This window comes from Prunus avium, chromosome 3 (assembly GCF_965620075.1).
Source record: "Prunus avium chromosome 3, drPruAviu1.hap1.1, whole genome shotgun sequence".
Lineage (NCBI taxonomy): Eukaryota > Viridiplantae > Streptophyta > Magnoliopsida > Rosales > Rosaceae > Prunus > Prunus avium.
The window spans coordinates 33,464,064-33,486,880 of NC_142286.1; the positions used below are offsets into that span (position 1 = coordinate 33,464,064).

Consider the following 22,817-nt stretch of genomic DNA (forward strand, 5'->3'; position numbering starts at 1 on the left):
TTTCTGGGTGTTTTTCGAAACCCTTGTCCCATTGTAAGATATGATGAGGAGTTACTGAGTTAAATACCAGCACACAAAAATTGATCAAGAGTTTTGAGTATAAAATCCAAGCATAAGAAATTTTTTTAATCCAGTCCAAAGCAAGCAAAAAAGCCAAACTCCGAAAAACGAAAGCGGTCATTTCCTTGCTGATATGAATAGACGTTCCTCAACATTGAACCCTTTAAAGGGCATCACACCATATTGATAAGTTAAGCTAAGACGAGAACAAAAGAGAGCCCTTCCTCATAAGAAAGCTCTTGAGCACTGTTGACAACGTCATTTAAATACAGAACACTAGAATGACCAGCAACACTTAACTCGTAGCGTCCTCCAAAATCAATCTTAGCCTGGTACAGATTTTTTCTCTCTACTATAATTGCTTTTAATTTATCACAACTCATCCTTGCTCGTAGTATCATCTCCTCCGCCCATAAGTTCTTCGAGGGAGAACTCATCCTCTTCAATGATCTGTCCATCTTTACCATCCCAGGGTTCGATCTTTGAAATGTTGGGGGTGCCGTCCAGAGGCAAGTTTCCCTTTCCTCCACGCCCGGCTTCCTTAACAAATTCTCTGAGAAAACGAAGTAGAGTTACATTAATTTGTTTTATTCATCACAAGGCTCGAGGGCAGTTCAAGATGAGGTGGAGGCAGAAAACTTACATAATCTGATCAAGCTCGAATGCACTCTTAAGTGGTGCATAAGCACCTTTTTTCACATTTAAGGCCACCAATGCTGGATATCCATAACCACCGACACCTACACGATTCTCGAGGTCTGGCTGCTTACCAGCAGCTGCCCAGACATAGCTGCAACATACATGAATATTCATGGTCAGTAACTATATATTCAGCTTCTCAAGCAAGAGAGGTTTGATTGGGGATGATTTATGCATTATTCCAGACACTTCCGCATGAGAGAGAGAGAGAGAGAGAGAGAGAGAGAGAGAGAATGGTAAGAGAATTCCCAAAAACTTGCCTATAGGGACTCCTTTTGAACTTCTCTGCAACGGATAATAACTGCTGAATGTATTTGTTCCTCCCTTCTGCCTTGGAATCCAAGATATCAGGTAGGAAAGCGACAAAACAGATGGCAGCAGAACCACATTTCTCTTCCATGACATCCTACAAGGGAAGATTATAGTAAAGCTTTAGTCCCCTAGGTTACTTACATTTTCACACAGCTTAATTATTGGAAGGAAGCTAAGAGCTTACAGGGCCAGTTAACTCGGTCACTTCAGCAGGTGCAACATTTGTTTCCAATTGTTCAAGAGCAAATGATTCAATGGCTTTAGCAGTCCTTGCACCCTCATAGGGGAGTGGGGTATCCTTGTCAGCTCCAAATATCAATATGGTTGGGAATCCTTGAACATTGAACCTGCTCATCAGAGACTGGTAATGCCACCTCATTAGAACCATATAGTACAAGAAATAAAAACATGTAAATCCAGTACATACTACCATCCCACCCTGGCCTGGTTTCCCAAAAAGAAAAGCCTGAAGCCAAACTTACCTTCTCTACATCACAGTCAACGTGTCCCAACTTCACCTTCCCCTGCAAGTTTTTAGCGGCCTTCTTCCACTCAGGTGCCAATTTTTTGCAGTGCCCACACCTTTAAGAAAAAGGAAATTGAAAGAAAGTCGATAATTTGCTACAAGCAGGTGCACTTTAAGTTCATATAGTAGACTGAGAGATTATTATCTGAAAATAGCTTATAAGATCATCATACCAATTAAAAGCACTTACCAAGGTGCAAAGAACTCCACAATCCAGAGTTCTTTACTTTTAACCACCAATTCATCAAAATTCTGTGAATTTAATTCTACTGAAGCATTAGGTTCAGATTTTTCACTTGGTCCTCCTGTTGCTTTTCCACTTAAACGGTCCTTCAACAACACCTTTATCTGTGAAAGACAATGGCATGGTCACATAACTAATACTTCAATGCATTTTATGCAAGAGGATTATATGACCAAGTGAGACAAATGATTATCACCGTCTATCCATCCCATGAATAAGTCCTAAAGCAAGATAAGACATAGTGGAGCAGACATGAATACACAAGACTGTCTCTATTACAAACAAAAGAATAAACTAACAAAAAAATAATAATAATAATTTTGAACAAGAGATTACAAACCTGTTGGAGTGCAAATTCTGCAATGGGTTTCACATCCCTTGCTCCCTGATAGTCAACTGGAGGTTTCCCAGGTACAAACACCTTTATTGTTGGAAATCCTCTAATCCCATATTCCTATAGAGCAATCAAACACATCAACACCCCAACACAAAATTAACGTATTAGGAAACATTAGGAAAATACAAACCAGAAATCTTCAGATTTCCTTGTCCATATACTTCAAAATTATTAAAGAATGGGAATGAATTTTCATGCAACCTAATATATGAATCATATGGTTCGATTAAGTTATTTGAAGGCAGAGGGACGTTGGTAATCTACTATTGCATCTTCAAACTTAGATGTCAAAATTGGCAATTGCAAGAGTAACTATAGGAAACCTGAGCAAGGGACTTGTGCGCATCAGCATCAAGAGCTGCCACGGTAGCCACACCCTTTAAGACAGTAGCCGCCTTCTCCCATATAGGTGTTAGAGCTTGACAATGTCCGCACCATGGTGCAAAGAATTCAACCAGAACAACTCTATTCGAGTCCAGAACCTGCCACCATTGCAAAGGATTCAGTTCGAGGCAATACTAGTCAGATTGTGGTCTGATCCAATGTCTTATTGATCACATCATATGATCGCAAACGAAAATAACAATCACATTAAAAACATTTGTAAGTAATATACTATCCTAGGAATCCATAATTAACCCAATAAGAATCAGAACTTGTTGATCATATATCAAATGAGAAAAGAAAACAAAAACAAAACCCAAAAGAGAAAGTGCATTTAACTAAGCAAATGCATTACATAAGTTCCAATCAGTGCAAAATTGGCTTGCTTTTCTAAACCGAAAATCCCCAAGAAGCTATGAACCAGATCTAATCCCCGAACAGTCAAGTAGCAAACATGACTAAATCCCACTAAATTAATAAGCTCAGTAAGAACTAAAAGTCTAAAACCAATAAAAGAAAGAACTTTGCTTTGCTTTTCGAGGGCCAAAACCCAAGGGGCATGCTTGCTTTCAACAGAAATAGAATTACTTCTGAAATGAAAACCAATCAATGCCCAGGTGCTTCTTTCGATCAAAATGGTGACGAATTCCAATAAATTACAAAAGATTAAGGAACTGGAAAAGGGTACGCTACAGTTACTGCTAAATATTCAAAATTTACCTTGGACTTGAAGTTGGAAGGAGTTAGCTGAAGAACTGGCGATGATGGTCCGTACAGTGCATCACAGACACTGAAGACGAAGCAAAATAAGAAGCTGATTGACAAAGCTCGAAATTGATTACCTCTCATTCTCATTCTCTCTCTCTCTCTCTGAGATTTGTTCTACGAATCAGTTCAGAAACCTCTCGAGGCATAGAAGACAAAGCGGGCCTTTACTGGGTTTTGGGCTGTGGGCGGAGCTACGTGTGTGGACCAATGACAGATTTACACGTCATCTGGCCATGGTTTCTCATGAAATTTATTGGTGTTTTTTGTTCTTTATGATTTGTTCGTCACGATTTGGACCAATGGGGTTGCTCTTAGCTTGATCATAAAGCAATAAACATTTTTTTTAATCAAATTTTTATAATAAAATAAGAGATTTGCTATTTAAACCCCGCACTTCACTTTGTTCACCCCAATACTTAAATCACTACTTAAATCTTTAAGACAAAAAAGGTCATCCAACTTAATAATTAACTCTAGTACATCTATACACACACCCCACACACCCCACCACTCTTCATATTAATTAAGTTTTAGAAAAATACAAACTCCTCTACATCCTATTTAAATTGGATCAGGACAGAGTTAAAGTATAAATTGGATCAGATCAGGACAAACTGCTCTACTTAGAGAGAGGTAAAGTTGTTCTCTTTCTCTAGAAAGTATTAAATTTCGGATTTGGGGTTCCATTTGTTTGTGTTTTTTTTCTTCTGGGAACAAAGAAAATTGTGGGGTTTAAATAGAAAACCTCTTTTATTTCTTTTTTTTTTCAATTTGGAGTGTATTTAAGGGTAGTTTGGAAAGATAGTGGGATTTTCTTAGAAATTGTGAAAATTTAAATTAAAAGATGGGGTGAACTTAGAACATGGGGTGAACTAAGAGAAGTGTGGGGTTTAAATAGAAAATCTCTAAAATAATAGTGCTCAAGCCCTAATTATTTTTTATTATGAAATTATGAAATTCCCTTGTGCATACCAATGTCTTATAAAATCTATAAAAAAAAGTAAAAATAAAAAACTATTACCTATTGAAAAAAGATTTTGGTTTCAAATCTCTCTCCAAATAAAAAAATAATAACGGATAAACTTATAGTTGGTACAAGTTACAACTCAAAGAAATATCCAAGAAACAATTTTTTTTTTGTAGAACATTTTTAATTTCTTTTTTACATTGGAAAAGCTAGTAATAAGTTTATGGCAAGCATATATATTTGATTTTTCAATATTTTTTTATTCGAATAAAATATATCATGTAAATGGAAGCAGCTATAACATCAGAAATATATCGATTCACTTTTAATTTAGTTGGAAACAAATATAAATATGAATAAAATTGGAAGATGAAATGAAATTATTGTTTGATCCATTCAACTTTTTCCTAATGAGCTAAGAAACCAAAAATCTCCACTCTCTCTCTCTCTCTCTCTCTCTAACAAACTGAACGTAACATCCTCAAGCTAAGGCTTGCAAGAGCGTTACAAAAGCAAGAAAAAGACAAGGCCTATGGGTCATGACAATGTTCTCATTCATTTATGAAATAACAGAAGAAAAGCAAGTTTCATGAAAACTACAAACTCTTGCTCTTGTAGAGTAGCTTACACAATTTCCGTGTGATATGCCAGAGCACACTTTCAACTCCTAACTATATATATGTATAAGCTGAGCAAGCCCCAAAAACCCACCATTGCCAACTTAGGAGAGTGAGGTACTTTAACTTATGAGAAGCACAGCAAAGAAGCTTAAGAGGATGGAGAAGCTCATCAATTTGGTTAGCAAGCTGAAGAAGATGTTGAGGTGCTCAGCTGACAGGAACCTTAATCGGCAAGTTAACGTTAGAGCTTCACCGCCTTGTGCTGTTCGCTACGAAGAGCTTTTCTTGCCTTCGAAAAGAGCAAAGGGCCATCGAACAAGAAACAATCAAGTCAATCCTTTTTTAGCAGTTCATGCTGCAGCTCAGGATCATTTTGCTCTCAGACCAAACATCTGTATTTGAGAAGACAGAGATGGCAAGGTTACTGAGTTATTGTTGAGTCTTCTGTCTTGTAATGATCTTGGTGGAAAAGAGAGCTTGTTTGATCCTCTCAGTGAGCTAATTATAATAACAGTTGAAGCTGCCTAGTTTTTCATTGCCTTTTCATAATTATATGGTAATATGAAGCCTAACATTACAGCACATGCTCATCCAGATGCAAATAATCTGTAATATTCTGTTCTGTGATTAATTTGTTTTTGTTAATCATATAATTAGCCTCTAATTAAGGGCACCTAATGCAGCATTTGAAAAGCATGTTCAACCTGCCTACCTACCACAAGCCTTGTAGACATAGTTATAAATCTCATTATTAATGGTGAACAAAACCCTACAGAAGGAAATGTGTTATAGACTGCAAAAGTAACTAAACTCTCAATGGAGCCTGAAGAAGGCCAGTAGAGGACCATACACAACTTGGTTGGCATTCACACTCATAATAAAATCTACATGAGCATACTCCTCTCTGTATTGTACCACAAGCTTGTCCCTGTCATGATCTCTGAGCTTGTCAAGCAAAATCCCCACATCGTTAATGTCAGCAATCGAATCTCTCCCTCCATAGCTGAAGAAAAGAGGAACGTCTTTCGGAATGTTTGCCATGTTGTACACAGGAGGAGTGGGTTTCTTGTAGTGTTTTATGTTAGTGTCTTCAAGACCATAATCATACATTTCTACGGTTCCCTTTCTGACAACTTTCCAAAATCAAAAAACAAGGAGCAAAAATTGAAATTTTGTAAGAACTTAATTTAATTAGACAGGATTTCTGAGAAATGAAACTTTCAAAACAGATACTACAGTTTCTATTATACTTTAGATATTACAACTCACCATTACTGAACCTGGAAATGAAAGAGACTTACTCTGAGACAGATGTATAAGGTTTTTCGTCGCGGTTGGCTGTGGATCATGTTCAACTAAAGCATCTATGCTTGAAGAATTGAGGCAGCAATTTGGGCCTGGAGATTGCAAAAACAAAAAATCAATTCAATCAAATAAAAGTGTGAATGAGCAAGCCTAACATTGCTACTACCTCCTATAGCTGCCAGGAGGTTTGAGCAGTCAATGCCCCGTGTTGTGCAGATAAACTCCACAAGTTGTTGGATCTGCCTGTTAGGATTTTGAGAAGAACAAAAGATCTAAAACTTTGTACCAAGTTGAGTTAAGTTTATGATATTATCCGCATGTGCCTTGACTAATGAAGCAAAATTGATTAAGTTTCTATCTCACCCATTTGGAAATTCCAGCCAGCCCAACAATTTCAGTTTCTGTTAAATAAAACAAGAGAACATTTGGTCAGTTATGCTACGTTAGAATAATGAATTTCAGAATCCATATTTGAAAACAAAATAGTTCATTGAGTTGTGTTACTTCTGCAGCAAATATGTCAACAGCAGGTCTTAAAATCAGTGAGGAAATGTGACCCAGATAAGCTACAGGGCTAAGCAAAGCAGCTGATCTTACCAAGTTTAACAGCTTTTCTTCAGAGAAGGCGGCAAGGGCAGTCAAAGTTCCCTATAATTCCATACTTCCAAGTCTCAGTCATCTAATTTTTATGTACAAAAGAACTTAAAAACTTGACATATGAAAAAACCAAAAAAGTACAAATATTTACCAAGGAATGCCCCACATAATGTAATTTATGTCCTGTTTTATTTTTCACATACTGGAATGAAGCAGGAAGATCATATGCAACCAATTCATCCCATGACCAGTCCCAGTAAGCCTAAATATCATAGAAGATCATAGGTATTGTTAGTAAAAGAGTATAATGCAGATGGCATGATGTGATGAACATTTGCAGAAGCAAAGTGAACCGGATCTTTAGGACTAAGCGATGTGTGTCCGCGGCTAGAGCTTGTCCCACGACTGTTGACAAGCCATACATCAAAACCATTGTCAGCCAAGATATATGGCAAAGCCTGATCCGGTGGATTGAGTAGCCATGATGAAGCATCCTGTTGCCAGTGCCACACAATTGTTCTTTAGTTTATTTATGTCATGTATATATGCATGCTCAAACATAGTGTGCTTAGGTGCAAACCAGGAAGACCCCATGTTGTAACAGAACAGGCAGCTTGTCTGCTGTCTCATTACCAGATCGTCCATTCGGAATCCTCTGCAAGCCAAGGATGTACCCATCTGCTGTTGTTACCTTAAACCCATCAAAAGTTCCATGACAAAGGAAAACAAAATTTAATCAGTCAATGTCAAAGAGTGACATATATAAACTGAAAAAGATGGAAGTAAGGCTGGCATTTTCGACACTTGATAATTACTTTGTGTTCTTGGCAAGTATAGCCTTGTGTCTCCACCATTGACTTGCAAATCCCATCATCCAGATTGTTGATTGAGTTCAACTTTGTTCTTGTTGCTGCAACTGCTGAAACACAGAGTAGAGCCAAAAGAAGTAGAGTGGTTGAAGGGTTAGACATTTTGAGCTTGGTTGTCTCTGAGTGCAACAATTTAGAATTTTTAAAGCTTTTTCCTGAGAGTGGTTGAAGGGTTATTGTTCATTGTTAAAAAATTGTTGCGTATGTTCAATAGCTTGAGCCAATATTTAATGCAGGTCCAGTGTCATTATATTGCATACTTACCTAGAGACTAGACAGATTGTGTGCCTTACTGATATGTATTTCTAATGAAGCAAATTTATTTTGTACACGTCATGAATTGTTCTCTCCCTATCTGTCAGTCATAATGAGTCACATTAACTAGTCAAAAGACCCTTTTACCCACTTTGAGTTTGAAGTCAGCCACAAATTCTTCACTGAAATGTCTTTCTACCCTATCAATTTTTTCTTGCCAAATTGGGATTCTTTGGTTGTAACTTGTAACATCAGAAACCCTCTTATTTTTGCAATAGATTACAAAAGTAGCTAAAGTCTCAATGGAGCCTGAAGAAGGCCATTAGAGGATCATACACAACTTGATTGGCATTCATACTTAAAATAAAATCTATATGAGCATACTCCTCTCTGTACTGTACCACAAGCTTGTCCTTGTCATGATCTTTGAGGTTGTCAAGCAAAAGCCCTACATCATTAGCATCAGAAAGTTTATCTCTCAATCCGTAGCTGAGGAAAAGAGGAACGTTTTTCGGAATGTTTGTCATGTTGTACGCAGGAGGAGTAGGCTGATTGTAGTGTTCCATGTTTGTGTCTTCGAGATCATAATCGTGCATTTTGAGCGTTCCCCTTCTGACCACTTTTCAAAATCCATAGACAGGAGCAAACATTGAAATTTTATAAGAATTTAATTTACTTAGAGAGGATTTCTGGGAACTTAAAGCTTCAAAATTCAAATGCTATTGTTTTTACTTTTTGTTGCACTTACAACTCACCATTACTGAACCTAGAAATGAAAGAGACTTACTCTGAGACAGATGTATAAAGTTCTTTGTCGCAGTGGGCTCGGGGAAATGCTTAAATAAAGCATCTTTGCTTGAAGAACTGAGGCAGCAATTTGGGCCTATAGATTGCAAGGGGAAAAAAATTAAGTCAATCAGCAATGGAGTTAAAAATAATTAAAAAATTCAAGTTATGAGTGTGAATCATTAACTCTAACATTGTTACTACCTGTTATAGTTGTCAATAAGTTGGAGCAGTCAATGCCTGGTAGTGTGCAGATAAACTCCACAAGTTGTTGTGTCTGCCTGTTGGAATTTTGAGGGAAAAAAAAAAAGTTGTTATTGATGTCATCTGTCACAAATCACACAATTTTGTACCAAATTGAAACTTATGATATTGTCTGCATCTGTCTTAACAACTGAAGCAAAACAGCTTAAGTTGCTATCTCACCCGTTTGGGAATTCATGTAAACCCAACAATTTCAGTTTCTGTTTAACAAAACAAGAGAACATTTTGGTCAGTTATTCTATTTTTCTAACAATAAATTTCAGAATCCATATTTGAAAACAAAAAAGTTCATTGAGTTGTGTTACCTCTGCTAAAAATATGTCCATTAGAATTCTTACAAACAGTGAGGACATCTGACCCAGATAAGCCACCGGAGCAAGCAAAGCAGCTGATCTTAGCAAGTTTAACAGCTTTTCTTGGGAGAAGGCGGCAAGGGCAGTCAAAGTTCCCTATAATTCATTACTTCAAGTCTTAGTCATCTACTTTTATATGTCTAACAAAATTCAAAAGCTTGAATTATGAACAAAAGTACAAATATTTACCAAGGAATGCCCAACATAGTGTAATTTCTGTCCTGTTTGATTGTTCACATAGTGGAAGAAAGCCGGAAGATCATGAGATGCCAATTCATCCCATGACCAGTCCCAGTAAGACTACATATCATATAAGATAATGCATTAGTATGAGATCATGATGCAGATGGCATGATGTGATCAACGTTCAAAAAGGCAAAGAGAACCGGATCATCATCAGGACTAAGCGATGTGTGTCCGCGGCTAGACTTTGTCCCGCGAGAGTTGGCAAGCCATACATCAAAACCATTATCTGCCAAGATAAATGCCAAAGATTGATCTGGTGGATTGAGTAGCCATGATGAAGCATCCTGTTGCCACACACAATTGTTTTTTAGTTCATTCATGTCTTGCACATGTATATGTATGCATGCTCAAATACATTGTGTGCCTAAGTGCAAACCAGTAAGAGCCCATGTTGTAACAGAACAGGCTGCCTGTCTGCTATCTCATTACCAGACCGTCCCTTTGGAATTCTCTGCAAGCCAAGGATGTAACCATCTTCTGTTGTTACCTGAAACTCATCAACAGTGACAAAAACATTGATATCTGTCACATAAACTGAAAAAGATAGAAATAAGGCAGGAAGTACTTTCTGATGCTTACTTGATGTTCTTGGCAAGTATAGCCTTGTGTCTCCACCATTGATTTGCAAATACCAACGACATCCAGATTGTTGATTGACTGCAGCTTAGTTCTTGTTGTTGCAACCACTGAAACACAAAGTAGAGCCAAAACAAGTAGAATGGTTGGAGGATTTTCCATTTGAATTTAAGATGTCTCTGTGTGCAACAGTTGTTACAGACTGTGTTATTTATAGTAGACGAAAGCTATCAAACAGATTATTGTAACACAGGCCTTCAGTTTAACCAAGACACTGATATTTATGGCAGGATCCAGTGTCATTCTATCATTCACCATTTGGAAAAAGATGTAGGCTCACTAAGGCACACTCTTTTTTGGCCACATCAGTTAATCATAATCAGCCACATTTCACCCATTAAAATTCAGCTCCAAATTCTTCACCCAAATGCCTTTCTCTTTCAGTTTCTTCTCTCCAAATTTTCTTGTTTAAATGCCATGCAGCTCTGTTTAAAAAATTTCATTAAAAATTGTCCATGCTGCTGATACTCTTAATTGCCAAAAACGATTAAGCCGGACACTGTCCATTCTGTTTATGAAAGGTATGGAGCTGATTGTGCCAGACATAAATATCGCCAAAAACGAATGTCTCTTTCAAGTTTCGGATTTTAATCAAATGAAACAAAAACTTCATCCCAACGTAGAGTGTCCATAACTTATGAACAGACCATCATTTTCATAAACATAAAATTTCTGGTAATTGAAAATTGGTGTTTATGATGATAATACAATAGGTGGTTTACAATGAAACTAAAATGGGTGGTTTTCTTTTGGTCACGCTCTGTCACTGTCTATTGGAGACTTGGAGTTGACAGTTTTTGAAACTTCCTTTTGTTCAGCACTAGTTTTTATGTGTAGAAAATATATTTCCTTGTATAAAACAGATTACACAAAGTCCCTATTTATACTAGTACAGGATATCTACTTAAGGTAAAAAATAATGAGTACTGCTATTTCCACCCCACCTGTCCTATTTTCCCACCCACCTTATCTTCCCACTCACCATGTAAATTTGAAAAAAATAAAATCTTATCTTTCCACCCACCATTATTCCTAAAACACCCTTAAATTATTAAAATAAACTAATAATAAAATAACATTTTAAAAAAAATAAAAAACAAAAACAAAAACCCTCTCTCCCCCCTTCCCGACGCAACCCCCACCTCTTCACACTCCTCCACCATGGCTTGAGAAAAATTCTCAAAAATACTTAGTTATTTGTGCAGAGCTTCTTCAACCTCTGCGCGAAATTGGGGTTAAGGGTCAGAGTTGCAAGACGAAGCCACGATTAATACCAAAAAAAAGCGAATTCACCTATAGTCTTATATCAATCTGTCAGAGACAAATAACCCAAATAAGAAAACACTAATTCACCAAGAATTCAGAAGATAAAAAAAAAACATAAACAAAAATCTAGAAAGAAAAAATAGTACAGAAGCAAAGGAAGAGGCTTTAATCTCATACACCAAGTGAGTTTTTTTAAAAGAGAAACGATTGTATTAAAAGGGTGGATAAAGCATCCACAACACTTGATTTATTATTATTATTTTTTTAAAAGCAACCACAGCCAACAAAAAATGAGACCACAAGAAAGAATTGAAAAATAAAAACAGAGGAAACGAGGAACACATATTCATTTCACCGCTGCCACCAAATCCAACACAATGAAAAAATGTTGTTTTATTTTTATTTTAGTTTATTGTTTTATTTGAAATGATATTAAAAAAGTTTTTACCTTAGGTCTTTAAAAGTCATTTTACACAAGTATAAATTTATTTTAAAATTTTGAAAATGAGGCGGGTGGGAAAATAGGACAGGTGGGTGGAAATAGCAGCACTCAAAATAATATAGACATGAATACAATCCGATTTACAGCAAGAAATCTGATTTATAGTAGGAAAGGCTAATTTCTAGGAGGAGATTGTGAAGTTGACTTCTGCGTGTGCTAGGAAAGGAAAGTTGCGTTAACACCCCCCGGAAAACTGGGCGTCACAGGATGCACAAGTTTGGAAGACATATGTTGATGGCGTGGTTTGTGAAGGGCTTTGGTGAACAGGTCCACAGGTTGGTCAACATAAGGAACAAAGCAAACTTGATGACTTCCAAGAGCAACCTTTTCAAGTACAAAGTGATAGTCCAACTCAATGTGACGTGTGCAGGCATGGAGAACTAGATTGGCAGCCATGTACGTGGTGCTGAGATTGTCACAAAAGAGTTGGATCGGGAACCGAAGACGCACACCCAATTCATGAAGAAGGGAGCAGAGCCATGTGGTTTCGACACAAGCATGAGAGAGGGCACAATATTCCGACTATGTACGTACGAGACTGTGGCCTGTTTCTTGGAACACCATAAGATGAGGTTAGTTCCAAGAGTAATCACATATCCAGTGGTTGACCGACGAGAATTAGGGCACCCAGCCCAATCCGCATCAGAGTAAGCGGAGAGACGAGCTGCGGCAGTTTGAGGAGTGAAGGTGAGGCCGAGATCAATAGTGCCCTTGATGTACCTAAGTATCCGTTTAGCGGCAACAAGGTGAGAGGTGCGAGGGGCACTCATGAACTGAGCAATAGTGTTGATGGCAAAAGATATGTTAGGGCGAGTAAGAGTGAGATACTGTAAACTGCCAACAAGCTCACGATACTCGGTTGGGTTGGAGATGAGAGCACCATCAGAGATAGAGAGGAGAACCTTGGCAGCCAATGGAGTATATGCGGGTTTGGAGTTGAGAAGATTGGCTTTCTGTAAAAGATCATGTGCATATTGGAGTTGATTGATGTGGAAAGTACCATCCTTATGAAGAACCTGTAAACCCAAGAAATAGCTTAGCGGACCAAGGTCTTTGATGTCAAAGTGGCCACCTAAAACAGAGATGAATTGTTGGAGATGAGTGGAATCACTGCCAGTTACCACGATGTCATCGACATATAGAAGAAGAAAGATGGTATGGGAGGCCTGTTGAAAAATAAATAATGAAGTGTCAGCTTGGCTCCGGTTTCAAATCTCTCTCCAAATAAAAAAATAATAACTGATAAACTTATAGTCGGCACAAGTTACAACTCAAAGAAATATCCAAGAAACATTTTTTTTTTTTTTTTGTAGAACATTTTTAATTTCTTTATTACATTGGAAAAGCTAGTAATAAGTTTATGGCAAGCATATATATTTGATTTTTCAATATTTTGTTATTCGAATATCATGTAAATGGAAGCAGCTATAACATCAGAAATATATCAATTCACTTTTAATTTAGTTGGAAACAAATATAAATATGAATAAAATTGGAAGAAGCAATGAAATTATTGTTTGATCCATTCAACTTTTTCCTAATGAGCTAAGAAACCAAAAATCTCCACTCTCTCTCTCTCTCTCTCTCTAACAAACTGAACGTAACATCCTCAAGCTAAGGCTTGCAAGAGCGTTATAAAAGCAAGAAAAAGACAAGGCCTATTGGTCATGACAACGTTCTCATTCATTTATGAAATAACAGAAGAAAAGCAAGTTTCGTGAAAACTACAAACTCTTGCTCTTGTAGTAGCTTACACAATTTCCGTGTGATATGCCAGAGCACACTTTCAACTCCTAACTACATATATGTATAAGCTGAGCAAGCCCCGAAAACCCAGCATTGCCAACTTAGGAGAGTGAGGTACGTTATGAGAAGCACAGCAAAGAAGCTTAAGAGGATGGAGAAGCTCATCAATTTGGTTAGCAAGCTGAAGATGTTGGGGTGCTCAGCTGACAGGAACCTTAATCAGCAAGTTAACGTTAGAGCTTCACCGCCTTGTGCTGTTCGCTGCGAAGAGCTTTTCTTGCCTTCGAAAAGTGCAAAGGGCCATCGAACAAGAAACAATCATGTCAATCCTTTTTTAGCAGTTCATGCTGCAGCTCAGAATCATTTTGCTCTCAGACCAAACATCTGTATTTGAGAAGACAGAGATGGCAAGGTTTCTGAGTTATTGTTGAGTCTTCTGTCTTGTAATGATCTTGGTGGAAAAGAGAGCTTGTTTGATCCTCTCAGTGAGCTAATTATATTAACAGTTGAAGCTGCCTAGTTTTTCATTGCCTTTTCATAATTATATGGTAATATGAAGCCTAACATTACAGCACATGCTCATCCAGATGCAAATAATCTGTAATATTCTGTTCTGTGATTAATTTGTTTTTGTTAATCATATAATTAGCCTCTACTTAAGGGCACCTAATGCAGCATTTGAAAAGCATGTTCAACCTGCCTACCTACCACAAGCCTTGTAGACATAGTTATAAATCTCATTATTAATGGTGAACAAAACCCTACAGAAGGCAATATGTTATAGACTGCAAAAGTAACTAAACTCTCAATGGAGCCTGAAGAAGGCCAGTAGAGGACCATACACATCTTGGTTGGCATTCACACTCATAATAAAATCCACATGAGCATACTCCTCTCTGTATTGTACCACAAGCTTGTCCCTGTCATGATCTCTGAGCTTGTCAAGCAAAATCCCCACATCGTTAATGTCAGCAATCGAATCTCTCCCTCCATAGCTGAAGAAAAGAGGAACGTCTTTCGGAATGTTTGCCATGTTGTACACAGGAGGAGTGGGTTTCTTGTAGTGTTTTATGTTAGTGTCTTCAAGACCATAATCATACATTTCTACGGTTCCCTTTCTGACAACTTTCCAAAATCAAAAAACAAGGAGCAAAAATTGAAATTTTGTAAGAACTTAATTAAATTAGTTAGGATTTTTGAGAACTGGAACTTTCAAAACAGATACTACAGTTTCTATTATACTTTAGATATTACAACTCACCATTACTGAACCTGGAAATGAAAGAGACTTACTCTGAGACAGATGTATAAGGTTTTTCGTCGCAGTTGGCTGTGGATCATGTTCAACTAAAGCATCTATGTTTGAAAAATTGAGGCAGCAATTTGGGCCTGGAGATTGCAAAAACAAAAAACAAAAAATCAATTCAATCAAATAAAAGTGTGAATGAGCAAGCCTAACATTGTTACTACTACCTCCTATAGCTGCCAGGAGGTTCGAGCAGTCAATGCCCCGTGTTGTGCAGATAAACTCCACAAGTTGTTGGATCTGCCTGTTGGGATTTTGAGAAGAACAAAATATCTAAAACTTTGTACCAAGTTAAGTTTATGATATTATCTGCATGATGTGATCAATGTTCAAAAAGGCAAAGAGAACCGGATCATCATCAGGACTAAGCGATGTGTGTCCGCGGCTAGACTTTGTCCCGCGAAAGTTGGCAAGCCATACATCAAAACCATTATCTGCCAAGATAAATGCCAAAGATTGATCCGGTGGATTGAGTAGCCATGATGAAGCATCCTGTTGCCACACACAATTGGTTTTTAGTTCATTCATGTCTTGCACATGTATATGTATGCATGCTCAAATACATGGTGCCTAGGTGCAAACCAGTAAGCCCCCATGTTGTAACAGAACAGGCTGCCTGTCTGCTATCTCATTACCAGACCGTCCCTTTGGAATTCTCTGCAAGCCAAGGATGTAACCATCTTCTGTTGTTACCTGAAACTCATCAACAGTGACAAAAACATTGATATCTGTCACATAAACTGAAAAAGATAGAGATAAGGCAGGAAGTACTTTCTGATGCTTACTTGATGTTCTTGGCAAGTATAGCCTTGTGTCTCCACCATTGATTTGCAAATACCAACAACATCCAGATTGTTGATTGACTGCAGCTTAGTTCTTGTTGCTGCAACCACTGAAACACAAAGTAGAGCCAAAACAAGTAGAATGGTTGGAGGATTTTCCATTTGAATCTAAGATGTCTCTGTGTGTAACAGTTGTTACAGATTGTGTTATTTATAGTAGACGAATGCATATCAAACAGATTATTGAAACACAGGCCTTCAGTTTAACCAAGACAATAATATTTATGGCAGGATCCAGTGTCATTCTATCATTCACCATTTGGAAAAAGATGTATGGCTCACTAAGGCAAACTCTTTTTTGGCCACATCAGTTAATCATAATCAGCCACATTTCACCCATTAAAAGTCACCTCCAAATTCTTCACCCAAATGCCTTTCTCTTTCAGTTTCTTCTCTCCAAATTTTCTTGTTTCAATGCCATGCAGCTATGTTTAAAAATAGAGATATTTAGTCATATATCCATTCTTAGCACTAATAATATAGATATACCCTACACCATTTAATTTCTATAAACAAATCAAAAAAAAAACCGAAAAAATGACAGCTGGCCCCATTGAATTTAATTTTGATTATTAAATTACTTTGATGCCCTATTGAGTGTTTTGGGCTTTTTTATGAGGTTTTGGGGTTGGGTTTGTTTAAGAAATCAATGGCAGTTTTGTAATTTAAAAGAAGTTAAAAGTTTTTTTTGTTATGTTGTAAGTCCATTTCATATAGGGTTTTTTTTTTTAATTTGGACTCCCATATCGGGCATAATAGTGAATCTCCCTTAAAAAAAATTCATTAGAAATTGTCCATGCTGCTGATACTCTTAATCGCCAAAAACGATTGAGCCGGACATTGTCCATTCTGTTTATCAATGGTATGGAGCTTATTGCACTGGACATAAATATCGCCAAAAACGAACGTCTCTCTCAAGTCTTGGATTTTAATCAAATGAAACAAAAACTTCATCCCAACGTAGAGTGTCCACAACTTATGAACTGACCATCATTTTCATAAACATAAAATTTCTGTTAATTGAAAATTGGTGTTTATAATGATAATACAATAGGTGGTTTACAATGAAACTAAAATGGGTGGTTTTCTTTTGGTCACGCTCTGTCACTGTCTATTGGAGACTTGGAACAGTTTCCACCGTTTCCATGTTCACCAAGTTTTGAAACTTCCTTTTGTTCAGCACTAGTTGTTATGTATAGCTTTGAATTATTTGTACTATATTCCTGATAAAGAACAAGTTACACTACAAGAAAGCTCACACATGTACTGCATACTGCTTAACCCGCAAGGCATTATTTTCAAGTCTAGAATTTGTATAATTTTGCGCGGTGTCAAATGGAAAAGAACTTTTTGACGAGTAAATATTCTCATTGAAGTTTTAAGAAGGCCATGAGAGGATCATACACATCTTGCTTAGCAGTTTGACCCATGACAAAATCTGCATGAGCATAATCATCTCTGTACTGAACCACAAGCTTATCTCCATCATGATCTTTGAGGCTGGCCAGCAACAGCTTCACATCTTTGACATCAGAAAGAGCATCTGCCCCTCCATAACTAAGGAAGAGAGGAAGGTCATTTGGGATGCTTGTCATGCTGTACACTGGAGGATTGGGCTGCCCATAGTGTTGCATGTTCTCATCCTTGTTATTATAGTCAAACATTGCAACTGTTCCATCTCTTATCACTGTACACAAAACACAGGATTGAATTTGATTTTTAATCTTATTTTGAGCACACATAAAAAACATTTGCTTTTATAATTTGAAGATTTTTCCATGGTGTTTGTGAATCAGAAATTAAGAGGACTTACTCTGAGATATATGGACCAAGTTTTTTGTTGAGGTTGACTGAGGCTCATGGTCCAGAAAAACATCTACTATGGAAGAGTTTAAGCAGCAATTCTTGCCTTCAGTTGCCAAAAAAAAAATAGTCAATAGAAGAATGTTTAATTGCTAGTAACAATGTTAGGGACATCTGTGCTACCTGTGAAAGCGGTCAACAAGTGAGTGCAGTCAACACCTGGTTTACTGCAGACAGCCTTGAGAACTTCGACTAGTGCCTTCCTGTTCGTATGGGGAAACATAAACAGACCAGATTATAGTTCATCAAATTAATAGGAATGAATATTATGTCTGTAACTAGGCTTCGCTTGGAGACATTGGAAAAGCACACGTCAATTTGTATATGCAAATAAATTTGAATCAGAACTCTCGAGTCTTCTCGAAAACTTTTAAGGAATATAACATCGAAAAGTTAGAAGCATTTGGAGAAATCGTAAGTTTCTTAAAGTACAAGATAAAATATTATACTGCTGTACTTGGTAAACAGTGGTTTGAGAATCGTAAAGAACAAGTGAACACGAATTGTTACCCTTTTGGATTAAACTCTCTGATATCTGCCTTGTATAATGCCTGTTAGAAGAAGGTAATAGGTTGTCAAAGAGTTGATTTCTTTTGGACAACTAAAATAACTAGAAAAAGGGATTTGCTCTTACCTCAGCAATAAAGTTTTCAGCAGCAGCTCTTGCAAGGGGTGAAGGTATCTGACCAACATAAGCAATCGGGCTAAGTAAGACAGCTGATCTCAATCTAGTCAGTTGCTGGTCTTTGCAAAAAGCACCAAGAGCTACCAAAGTTCCCTACCAAAAATAATAATAATAATAATTCCATTAATATTGTGTCTTTAGAAAAAAATATATATTTTTTTTTAAAAAAGTCCCAGAACAGAACAGAACAAAACTTCAGAGTTTGTGAAATTCACCAGTGAATGTCCAACATAGTGAATTTTCTGTCCTGTTTGATCATGTACATACTGGAATGTAGCTGGAAGATCATAAGCGACCAATTCATCCCATGACCATTCCCAATAAGCCTGAAAAACGAGCAAAATGGCATCTAATATGAAAAACAATATGGCGTTTGTGTTATTGAGCATTTTCATGTTTTCACAAGTAACCAAGAAAAGAATGGCACGTAGTTACCGGATCATCGGGACTGAGTGATGTATGGCCGAGGCTATATTTGGTGCCGCGGGTGTTGCCAAGCCAGACCTCATACCCATTATCAGCCAAGAGGAATGCCAAAGATTGGTCAGGAGGTAGTAGCAGCCATGTTATCCCATCCTGCCCACCACACCATATAAAAAAACTGTTACATCTAACCAATTTACTGAACCTATTGAAGATTTCAAGTTACCGGCGCAGAATTACTGACCATCAGCAGCCCGTGTTGTAGAAGTACCGGTATCCGGTTTCCGGATGCCTCCCCTGACTTTCTAACTGGAATTCTCTGCATACTGAGTATATAGCCATCTTGTGTTGTTACCTATAGAACCCAAAAATGCAACTTTCAGTCAATATTTAGTGTGAATAGCTCTTGATAAACTGAGCAGCAACAAAGGCAGACACATAACTGTGTGTTCTTCACAAGCATAGCCATGAGTTTCCACCATTGTTGCACAGATGCCATCATTGGCAGATGGAGCCAATGCAGAAGTAGCATCCTGACCATTATTGGCTGAGAGTAGCTTTGTTCTTGCTCCAACTGCTGACTCACAGAAAAGAAGAATGACTAGAATACTAGAGGCTAAAATGTTATTACCCATCATCTTCGTCATGTGTTTCATTAATTGTTTCCTGATAGAATCACCTTTATGGCTCTTACATATTTTTTATAGGTACAGAAAAACCAGATAAAAACAGAATTGGGGTGTTCACATGAGCTCATACACCTCCTTTCGTCAACAGATTGCCTTAGTGGTTTAAACTACACAGTTAATCTAAGGCATCTTCGTGGGACCTACCCCCTTCCAAATTTAAAACAATTAAAAACTACATCAACCTCGGATTTCGTCGCTGCCACGATTCCATATTTTAAAAAGAATTTCCTCTGTTAGTTCAAACCTAGTCCAAGAGTGTAAGCCAAAACATGTTCATGTCCAGAGACTCATACGTTGTCACTGTTTGTTTTGTCTAATTAGTTAGAGATTAAGACGTACTGCCAATGGAGGCATAGAAAGCTAAAACCCCATTGCCTCATTTCACACATGGCGAATAAAAAGAGTTCTTACATTCATGTAGATTTCATTTTTAGCACATTATAATCTGACCAGAGAGAGAAAGAGAGAGCACATAATAACAAACGAGGTACCTTTTACAAGGCTCTAATCACAAAACCATGCCACAATGGAGATAAAAAACAAAGCCAAACTTCATAAAACCCCCGACACTTTCTTTGGTTGAGAGAAACTATCAAACTAATAAGGGCTCAAACACTTTCCTCCTGTGTGGCCAATCAGAGTTAAAAACCACCAATACTTTCATTTCCAGTCAACCATTTTCTGCATAAACGAGGTACTTTAAGCAAGCGTACCTCATCTCTCACACAGATTGCGCTCAGGAATCAAATGAAACCAGAAGGAAAAAAATTCATCAACTGGTCTATTTCAAGCAGTTAGCGAGTACAAAGCGGATTCATTTACGCATATCTTGATTCACAACAAGAAAGGCAATGCTGAATCTAATTCCTTTTTATGATTCTCATCATTTATCTTATGTTTCAATAAATACCTGCACAAAAAATAAAACCGTTAACAACTATAAAGTTCTATCAACAATCTTTTTTCCATCAGGCTTTCTCAGCATACAAAAATCTGTCATGATTTATGCTTGCTAACAAGATTGGTGCGATTCTCCAAAATTAGGTGGGGTATGAGTGTCCTTTATCTTCTCTAAAGTTTTGACTGCATTGTCTTGAGTTCTTGGTCTGATCAATGATCTCCTGAGCAATTGCCACCTTTTAGGTTTAATTTGCCCTAGCAATTTCATCTGCTCCCTTCTGAACTTCCTATTTGCATACCACCTTCCACCTCGCCAACCCAAAGCGTAACTGCAATTCAGTTAAAAAGGTGGACATGTAAAAAGCCTGAATAGTTCAATATTTCTAGTTTCATTTGGAGAGGCAATTATATTTCAGACAAGGAAATTAAGATTTAGTAACAAACCCGACAACCAAAGTGGTTCCGGCAGTGGCTATGCATGAAGGAATACCAATACTTCCAGAATTAACAATGTTTCTAATTTCCGAATGTTCCAGATTATGATTGCTTTTCATCTGCTACCAAAACATAAACAAACATCCAAATGTAAGCATAACCAAAATCTAACTAGAAAAATTAAGAATGAGATCTGGCTCACATAATGCCTTATCCTACCATAAAAAAATATTAACAACATAAATGGGATGAAAAAAGGAATACAAGACATGGATAATATAACTAACAGGAAGAAAAAAAAATCCTTGTCCGTTCAGGGCGACTTCAAAACCCAACAGTGTTTTTGTAAAGAGTTTAGCAATATACCAAGTGAAATGTCAACAGTTTTCAATATTGTCCTTACAGCTTTTTCGATTGATTCGAGCCTTTGATCAACTCTTGATTCATGTACATGACGTAAAGTATATCCTGCACCCATAACAGATGTGTATTGGATAAGACATTCTTTTCTAACATGCCATTGAGAGAGACAATAGTAATAAGGTTCAAGGAAAACTTTTGCACCTCAATGCATTAGCAGACCAAATTTTTTAAATTATAATGAATCTTTCAATCATAGATAAATAAGTTAGTCAAAGAACAACATAAACCATAATATGTTTTCTTGAAGATGCCTATATAGTTCATCCATATCCAGAAATGATTAATAATTGATTATATCATAACTTCATAAGTTTGGCACTCTGCAAATCTAGCACTAGAACTCACCTATGACTAGAAAATATTGTATATCTGAAATTTACATGTTATAACATACTGGAATCATTTTGTCCATGTTCACCCAACTTGTAATTCGGATTAAGACTTCATACCCATGTTTGGTAAACTTATCAAATACGTTTGATTGACCCAAAGCTCAGGTTGAATTCAAGTTCATCCAACTGAAGTCGCACTATCAAGGCTTGCAAAAACCCATTTGCCCTTTTATGTGAAGGCTAGTTTAAGGGAATTTGTATATTTACCTTACAATTTGCTCATTATACCTTACACTTATTGAAATAAGGTGAAGTGCAGTGAGAAAATTGTAGGTTACAAAAACTTTCCTTAATTTGAATTAAGGATGGTTTCAAACAAATTACAACGCACTGTCTGCCAAAATTGCAAATCGCGATTGAAGTTGAGTGCCAAAATGTCACTCTTTTCACCATATAGCTAGCTAAACTCAAAATACTAATCATTAACTCACGCCCTTTATCAATTTGACGATCATAAACAAACACATACGCAGAAAAGCAAAACAAAATTGAGAATTAAAAAGTGGCAGAACAAAAAATTCACAAAGAAACTCACCAAACCATGCTGTGGCAACTGAAGCTATGGAAGTTCCAACCGTAAATACAACCTTATGCGTTTCAAATATATCCTAAAACATTCAGCAAAAAGAAAAAACAAAGCGTTTAGAAACCCCCACAAAACTGCACCAAAATCGAAGGCAATTGGTACCCATTAGCTCAAACTCAAAGAAAACCCCAAAAATTAGATAAAGCAAGTACTTTGGTTGAAAAAAAAGTGTCCTGAACAGCTGCCCATGATCTGAAAGCTTTCTTCCTTAACTGGGTCACGGGTAGAGAGCGCGAAATTACGGTCCCTGCGCCTCTAAGTCGCTGCATGGTGCATTCTAGGGGAAAACCAACACGGTAATTCTGGGAGGGTAAAAAGAAGGCAAGGCCTCAACCTTTCCCTTTCTTCTTCCTTGTTTCACCTCTCCTCTTTGGGTCGTTTATTGGTCAAGAATCAAGATCAGATGTGCTCTCAGTGAGTTCATCACTATTTAAACAGTCAGGGAGTCCATAAGAGCATTTCCAGCAGTGC

General features: G+C 37.2%; 5 protein-coding genes and 1 pseudogene across 8 annotated transcripts; all 6 read right to left on the reverse strand.

Annotated features, from left to right (window-relative positions):
• Window positions 1-163: 163 nt before the first annotated feature.
• Window positions 164-3,544, reverse strand: LOC110745346 (protein disulfide isomerase-like 2-3). Its single transcript, XM_021945424.2, has 9 exons — window positions 3,343-3,544; window positions 2,562-2,720; window positions 2,182-2,295; window positions 1,788-1,945; window positions 1,554-1,653; window positions 1,256-1,432; window positions 1,020-1,165; window positions 704-850; window positions 164-613 (listed from the first exon to the last, which is right to left on the reverse strand). The coding sequence occupies exons 1-9, from the start codon at window positions 3,475-3,477 to the stop codon at window positions 433-435; spliced, it is 1,317 nt and encodes a 438-aa protein (XP_021801116.1). The 5' UTR covers window positions 3,478-3,544; the 3' UTR covers window positions 164-432.
• Window positions 3,545-5,701: 2,157 nt separating this feature from the next.
• LOC110745350 (triacylglycerol lipase 2-like) lies at window positions 5,702-7,924 on the reverse strand. 2 transcript variants are annotated; one of them, XM_021945430.2, is made up of 9 exons: window positions 7,695-7,924; window positions 7,460-7,570; window positions 7,233-7,373; window positions 7,031-7,141; window positions 6,787-6,930; window positions 6,646-6,683; window positions 6,449-6,525; window positions 6,279-6,374; window positions 5,702-6,110 (listed from the first exon to the last, which is right to left on the reverse strand). In XM_021945430.2, exons 1-9 carry the CDS (start codon window positions 7,848-7,850, stop codon window positions 5,791-5,793), a joined length of 1,194 nt encoding a protein of 397 aa, XP_021801122.2. In that variant the 5' UTR covers window positions 7,851-7,924; the 3' UTR covers window positions 5,702-5,790. The 2 variants fall into 2 exon arrangements, with proteins under 2 accessions (XP_021801122.2, XP_088107348.1); XM_088251222.1 differs by having other exon boundaries at window positions 6,880-6,930; window positions 7,695-7,923.
• Window positions 7,925-8,219: 295 nt separating this feature from the next.
• Window positions 8,220-10,718, reverse strand: LOC110745357 (triacylglycerol lipase 2-like). Of its 2 annotated transcripts, none has more exons than XM_021945437.2 (9): window positions 10,232-10,718; window positions 10,029-10,139; window positions 9,793-9,936; window positions 9,596-9,706; window positions 9,359-9,502; window positions 9,216-9,253; window positions 8,994-9,070; window positions 8,791-8,886; window positions 8,220-8,622 (listed from the first exon to the last, which is right to left on the reverse strand). In XM_021945437.2, the coding sequence occupies exons 1-9, from the start codon at window positions 10,388-10,390 to the stop codon at window positions 8,303-8,305; spliced, it is 1,200 nt and encodes a 399-aa protein (XP_021801129.1). In that variant the 5' UTR covers window positions 10,391-10,718; the 3' UTR covers window positions 8,220-8,302. The 2 variants fall into 2 exon arrangements, with proteins under 2 accessions (XP_021801129.1, XP_088107347.1); XM_088251221.1 differs by having other exon boundaries at window positions 10,082-10,139; window positions 10,232-10,336.
• Window positions 10,719-13,618: 2,900 nt separating this feature from the next.
• Window positions 13,619-16,115, reverse strand: LOC110745342 (triacylglycerol lipase 2-like). The gene is made up of 6 exons (XM_088250030.1): window positions 15,894-16,115; window positions 15,691-15,801; window positions 15,457-15,600; window positions 15,276-15,352; window positions 15,096-15,191; window positions 13,619-14,927 (listed from the first exon to the last, which is right to left on the reverse strand). The coding sequence occupies exons 2-6, from the start codon at window positions 15,702-15,704 to the stop codon at window positions 14,608-14,610; spliced, it is 651 nt and encodes a 216-aa protein (XP_088106156.1). The 5' UTR covers window positions 15,705-15,801; window positions 15,894-16,115; the 3' UTR covers window positions 13,619-14,607.
• Window positions 16,116-17,003: 888 nt separating this feature from the next.
• LOC110745358 (triacylglycerol lipase 2) lies at window positions 17,004-20,202 on the reverse strand. The gene is made up of 9 exons (XM_021945439.2): window positions 19,365-20,202; window positions 19,166-19,276; window positions 18,934-19,074; window positions 18,714-18,824; window positions 18,448-18,591; window positions 18,324-18,364; window positions 17,937-18,016; window positions 17,764-17,859; window positions 17,004-17,637 (listed from the first exon to the last, which is right to left on the reverse strand). Exons 1-9 carry the CDS (start codon window positions 19,575-19,577, stop codon window positions 17,318-17,320), a joined length of 1,257 nt encoding a protein of 418 aa, XP_021801131.2. The 5' UTR covers window positions 19,578-20,202; the 3' UTR covers window positions 17,004-17,317.
• A 253-nt stretch (window positions 20,203-20,455) lies between these two features.
• On the reverse strand, window positions 20,456-22,817 carry LOC148295985 (triacylglycerol lipase-like protein; annotated as a pseudogene). The gene is made up of 5 exons (XR_015834693.1): window positions 22,499-22,817; window positions 22,296-22,368; window positions 21,349-21,413; window positions 20,955-21,064; window positions 20,456-20,839 (listed from the first exon to the last, which is right to left on the reverse strand). The product of XR_015834693.1 is annotated as a triacylglycerol lipase-like protein (transcript).